The sequence below is a fragment of the Pteropus alecto genome, unplaced genomic scaffold (assembly GCF_000325575.1).
Source record: "Pteropus alecto unplaced genomic scaffold, ASM32557v1 scaffold86, whole genome shotgun sequence".
NCBI classification, from domain to species: domain Eukaryota; kingdom Metazoa; phylum Chordata; class Mammalia; order Chiroptera; family Pteropodidae; genus Pteropus; species Pteropus alecto.
In genome coordinates, this window is record NW_006442109.1 from 253,248 (window position 1) to 259,707 (window position 6,460).

General features: G+C 36.4%; 1 protein-coding gene across 1 annotated transcript in view; it reads left to right on the forward strand.

Moving 5' to 3' along the window:
• L3HYPDH (trans-L-3-hydroxyproline dehydratase) overlaps positions 1-6,460 on the forward strand; it is a 9,704-nt gene that overhangs the window by 986 nt on the left and 2,258 nt on the right. The window contains exons 2-4 of the mRNA XM_006920132.3: positions 3,223-3,392; positions 5,856-5,978; positions 6,069-6,206. Of these exons, the coding sequence (XP_006920194.1) occupies positions 3,223-3,392; positions 5,856-5,978; positions 6,069-6,206 (431 nt within the window). The remainder of the gene's footprint in view (positions 1-3,222; positions 3,393-5,855; positions 5,979-6,068; positions 6,207-6,460) is intronic.

Sequence of the window (6,460 nt, forward strand, 5' to 3'; positions counted from 1 at the left end):
GAAAGAGTAAAAAACAGCCAGTGTACCGGAGTTACAAGCTGGCTCAGAGTACATGTAAAATTGTCGGGAGGTAATCACCCGAGAATTTACAAAACGTAAGTTACTAAAATTCATCTGTAAAAAGTGCTTCCCTACTTCTTGGGGGAAAAAGTAAATGAGAATGAACTAAGTAGTTTATAAATCGTGAAGATAACAATGTTGCTGCTCTTATTTTTTAAAACAGGTACAGACATTGCGTGGGCTCAAATCCTGACAACCCCGTAAAGCTGTGCAACCTTAGTCAAATTACTTAACCTCTCTGTGCCTATGCTTCATTTGTCGACTCATTGATTTTTTTTGTGAAAATTAAAAGAATATGTAAGGCACTACTTATATACACACATATACATATGTATGTATGTGTGCGTGTATATATAATGTTCCTATGGACAGACTACAGAATATATAGGGTTGCTAGTTAGAATTCTTTAGGTGTGCTGAGCCTTCAAAAGATTTTGGACGGTTCCCTAGTACAGAGCCTGTATGTCATGTAAAACAGCTGTCTATAACTATTATCCTTACATAGAGGGAGATCCCTCTAAAGAGCTGAATTCCATCAGTGAGGTTGCTTTAGTAGTCATGACTGGAATTGAACTGGGAGCTAATTTAGTCCAGCCATGAATAAGGTTATCGCATCTTTTTCTTTTTTTTCTTTTTTTTTTTTTTGAGTCTTCAAGCCATGCAAATCATTCTGTTAGTTTGATTTTGATCCTCCTCAAGGATCTGGATTCCAGATTAGCCTGATTGTGAATGATGCCGTAATGGCCCAGGCATATGTCAGTCTTGGAGCAACCTCAGGCAGCTGACACACTCAAGCTGATGAAGAATGCCACTTGGGAAATTGGTGCCACTTTCTCATTAAGGAGAGAATGATGTCACATCTGCAAATGGGAGGACACTAGAGGGAGACAGGAGTTTATGTTTAGGATTGCATCTCAAAAACCTCAACAGTTTAACTAGCTGGACTACCTAGCCACCCCAGCAGCAAATGGGAAGCACTTTATATTTTGTAGGAAATGACAGCTGGCAGCAGGATCGCCAACTACCTCAATTCAGGCTGATTAGGACAGGCACAGCCAACTCGGCAAGCACAGTAGTTCCTGAAAGCATCACCGCATGACTGTACAATAATCAGTGGGCATTAATGCTCACTTTGAGTCATTAAGAAAATGAAATCCTAAATTCTCTACTTGGGAAAATGCAAAAAAGACAGACTGACAGTGTTCAACCAAGATCACTGCTCTGCCCCTCTCTATCTTGGTAACTTTGTGAATTCTATTTCTCACTGTCATGTCTGTAAAATGAAAATGACAACAGTACCCACCTCAGAGGATTGTTGAGTCCATTTGCATTCCACCTGCTAAAATGAAAACTCTTGAGTTTTGTTCATTGTATTCAAATGCTAGAACAGTAGGTAGTTAATATTCGTTGGATGAGTAACTTAAATGAAATTTGGAAAAGAATATGCTGATGGACAAATGTAAATATCTTGTCCTCTTAAGAGTCCTATTCTCACTGGAAATTAAACTTTTGGCTTTAATATTAACATTGCATTCTTAATCTATGCCAAGCACCCCACCCCACCCCACCCCCACCACATTATCACATGGAATTCTCAAAAGAACGCTTTTGGGAGGTAATAGCCCATTTTACACATGTGAACACCAAAGAAGCCTCACTTGGCTTAGCTCTCTAGCAGTCCCTCATTTCCATATAATTCCTCATTTTCCTTTTATTAAACATACTTTTCATGTTGCATCCGCATCCAGATAAAGACCTTTATCATTCAGTTTTACTGTTAAGTTCCACAGGCATGTTTTACTCTTTTGATGATAAATTTGCTGTGTTTTTACACATCACATGTAAAAAATGTCTCTGTGGGCTAGCCTGTAACTGAGAGCATATTGGTTGGTACCTTTGTATGACTGCGTAAATTCAAGAATGCAATAAATATTTTATTTTTTGCAATTTAATTTCTGAATTTGAGACCTCACTCTGTCCTATTGGTTGACTTAGCCTGATCCTTCCATGTGCTACCCCTTTTCTTGGCATATATGTGAGCAAAGTTTTGTGAAAAGAGCCAAGGCCTTGAAGAAGAGAACCTTTTGGTCCTCAGCTTACACAGGTAACCAGTGAAACGCTGTTTGCCCTGTTCACGTGGCCTCTGGTCCTGCCCCATTGCTGCCTCTGTCCCACCCCAAAGACTCTCATGGTGCTGTTGGGAAGTCAACACACATCCTCTGCACTCAGGACCTTCAGTCTTTCCTCAATCCAGAAGAAATTTCTCTATTGACCAGGAGAAATATTCCTCTCTTTGGGATGCTCCTTTGCCAACAAATCTCTCCCCTGAGATCTTAGATTTTCCATAAAACTTGCTTTCTCCCCTGCCATATGCCTCTCCCCAGAGGCTGTAATTGCCAAGCCCACTTGAACTGGGGAGGAGAAAGAGGAAAATTTGAGGAGGGGGAAAACAGGTTTAATGTTTCAAAATATCATCCAGCCCCATTTATTTGGAAATACCAGTTTAGGATTTCAAACAAATGATCTTGAAGGGAAACTCTGGATTTGTCGGGGACTTAGAATACTCAAAAACCCTGATGCAAAATGATACCATAAAGGTCAGTGATTCCACAATGGCTTTATTCTGAGTATTTGCCTGCAGGATACTTTCATGAGATGAAAATACATAATAAGCGTTTGTATATAATATACATGAAAAAAAAATTTTCGTTTTGTTTTGACATTGCAGTTAAAAAAAAAACAATTTGTGAATACGAATCTGAAAACTTCACTATTTTAAACCATTCCTAGTGGCATGAGAGGGGACCAACATTTTCCTTCATAGTTTTCACATGTGATGTCGCAGGGGTTTCCTTCTCTCTGCCTCTATGATATTTCCTGGAAAAGATCATCAGAATACTTAACAAATATGTATGTATGATTTAGGGAAAACGTGGTAATGATATGTTCATTAATTTATGCAAACATCAAGTTAAAGATAGAAAGATGCCCTTAGCTAAAGGTCTATTATTCTTTACCTGATGCCTACTCATTTTAAAGATGAATTTTTGTTTCCTTCCTTTTCATCATAGGAAGGAATATCCCCCAAATACACATATTAAAAATTCTATGAACTTTATTGCAAAAATACTAAAACAAATTTATTTAACACATCTTTTTCAGATCTCTCAGTGGATGTTCCTGGTCATGAAAAGTTGGTGGTGGACATTGCATATGGTGGTGCATTTTATGCATTTGTTAGTGCTGAAAAGTTAGGACTCGATGTTTGTTCTGCAAAGACAAGGGACCTTGTGGATGCAGCGACTGCAGTGACGAAAGCAGTGACAGCTCAGGTCAGTACAGTTGCTGCCATTGTAACAAACGCCTTCCTCTGTGGCATGGAGGGAATATAAACTACACATCTATACAGAAAATTAAATATCTACATATTTAAATTATTAGTAATACTAAGAACAGAGTTTGAATCTTAGGCTCTAGAGCAAGACTACCAGTGAGTTCTAGCTTTGCTGCTTGTAACTCTTGTAACTTTGAACAAATTACATAACCTCCATGTACCTGTTTTCCTTATCTATAAAATGGAAATTACGAAATACTTGCTTCACGGGGTGTTAGAAGAAAGAAATAAGTCAGTACAGATCAAGGACTTAGAATAATGCCTAACCCATAATAAATATTCAATAATGATAACTATTACTAACTTTAATAATATATATATACTAATATAATTTGCGGTTATTTAAACATATAGTAAAGGTATCATATAGTATTCTACTAATTCAAAATGCATATGCCTTGCTATGTATAGTCATTCTACAAAACTTGAAAATAATGAATGTAAAATATAGCTTACAAAATGGATTTCACGAAATTTGATTAGATTTTCTCTTATTTCACAGAGAACAATAATTCCTAATTAGTGATTTTTTTCCTATATTGCTACAAAGTTAAATAACTACTCAAGTAACTCTAGTTTTGGCTTGAGAAAACTATTCTGATAAAATCAATTTTGATAATAAACGAGCCTAGAATATTCTTTCATTTCTAGCACCACCAGTCTGCCATTGAAATTGGGACCTATAAATAAAACTCAAATACAGTATTTGAATGTTTTAGCATATGAAAATTTAATTATCATTCTAAGTAAAAAATTCCTTGTGAAAATAGTATCTAATATATTTTTACTAATAATTATTTATGGGTCTAATTAACAACTGATGTTTTAATTTAACATAATTTATAACTTAACAAAATGAAAAAATATATTATATCTCTGTTCTAAATTATCATTTTTCCAGTACTGTCAATATCAATATGTGGAGTTATTTTATCATAGTAACTTCTGAAGCTCTGAATTTACATCAATTTTGTTTCATTAAGCAGACAGCTAATAATTTGAGTTAACAATTTGGCATAAAATAATTTCACCTTACAGTCAATGAAATCAAGAGGAAAAGGCATAATTTTCTTAATAGAAGGAGTAATTTTGAACTTTTCATTGAAGCTTAAACTTCTCACCAAGGTCACAAAGGGTGGTCTTTGTAGGAGAAGGGATTCTGAGAAAAATATGAGAAAAAGTTCTATTAGGGATGAATCAGGCAGCGGAACTATGTTGTGAATTCCTGACCATCCATACTGCTGATGCAGATTTAGGGAAAGGCCATGGGGTGGGGAATAAAGTTAATATAACATAAATTCATCTTCATTCATTCATTTTTAAACAAACATTTACTTACCAAGAACTTAGAGTACATAAGACATTATGTTAAATGCTGGAGACCCAAAGAGAGAACAAAACCCAACTTCAAAGTGCTCGGTCTAGTGGGGGAAGCATGCCTGTGAACAGTGTGATGTTGGAATGGTGCTAGAGTGGAGGCGAGGCATAGGGGCTTTAAGAGGAAGAAGAACAAAGTTCCAGTATGCAGGCCTCCTTAACTTGGTTATAGATAGACTCTGGATTTTAAGGATCCAAATCTATTCCGTTGCTTTAAATAACAGATAAGTTGTAGTGGAATGTACTAACTGTAAGGATACACATGGAAGTAAGATTATAGTAATCTCGGTCAAACTATCAGACATTATAGAAATCCAGGAAAAACTGAACAACCAGACCTCCGAGAACAGGAAACATTTCACATTTGGCCCTATGCTTTCCCATTGATGTGATTTAGCCTCACTATCAGTGCCTGCTTTTCTCTGTGTGTCTGCTGCTTTTCATGATAACAATTATCTTCATTCTTCAATACATTTTTTTTTTTGTTCATCCAATTGTTTCTCTTACTAATTATTTCTATATTCTCATAACTTTTGCTTGCTCATGGCTTCTCACTGTCCTTGTATCTATCAATGGTATTAACTTCAGCTCTAGATACTGATTGATTTTTCCACATTATCCCCTTCAAGCTCCTGAGAGTGAGGATATAACTGCCTTAGCTCCTCCTGTTTGCGCAGCCATGTCCAACCTGTGGACTGACCGTCCTGGGGTCAATGATTCAAAGAGTGTGTGGGTTTGAGTATATGTGTATAAAATAGGACTATTCCTTTAGTAGAGACTATGTGCAGAGCAACTTCCTTAAAAAGGACTCGAAGTATGGTAAGAATCATAGCTTCCAGTCAAACTATGTTTATTCATCTAGACAAAGACATAATTTCTAGTATTTAGTGCCTTGATCCAAAAGGTATTTTAAAAATGATAAAGATAGAAGTCATACAGAGTACCCCATATATGTTATTTAAAAGATAAATTTTAATCAAAATATTTATTTTACATGTGGTTGATAATTTTTTGTCATTTGTAGTTTAAAATTACTCATCCTGATAGTGAAGACCTTGGCTTTCTATATGGAACTATATTAACAGATGGAAAAGATGCTTATAGTGAAGAACCAACCACCAACATCTGTGTGTTTGCAGATCAACAGGTATTAAAACTGCAATTTTTAGACACAAAAGCCTGGTAATATGGAACTAGAACACTGTGAACACTCTCATCTTCATTTATTCTGGAACAGGTTGACAGAAGTCCTACTGGCTCAGGAGTGACAGCTCGAATTGCCTTGCAGTATCACAAAGGGCTTCTGGAACTAAACCAGACAAGAGCCTTTAAAAGCAGTACAACTGGCTCAGTATTCACAGGGAAGGCTGTGAGGGTGAGTGACACCCTTAGCTTCTTACTTGTAAATGTGTTACTTTTGAGATGAAAAGGTATGAGTTGGGTGTTAGGTAAGTTTCTTTACTCAGCTCTCAGAAGAGAATTTTAAAACAGGCCTATAAAACTTCTGTTTAGCCAGGATATTAGTTCTCAGTGTGTTATTAATTGTACTTGCCAGAACATTTTCAATTGCACCAGTTTCCTTCCCTCTCAATCAGGGCTCTTGCAGGCTCTCTGATAGTACCTCCTCCA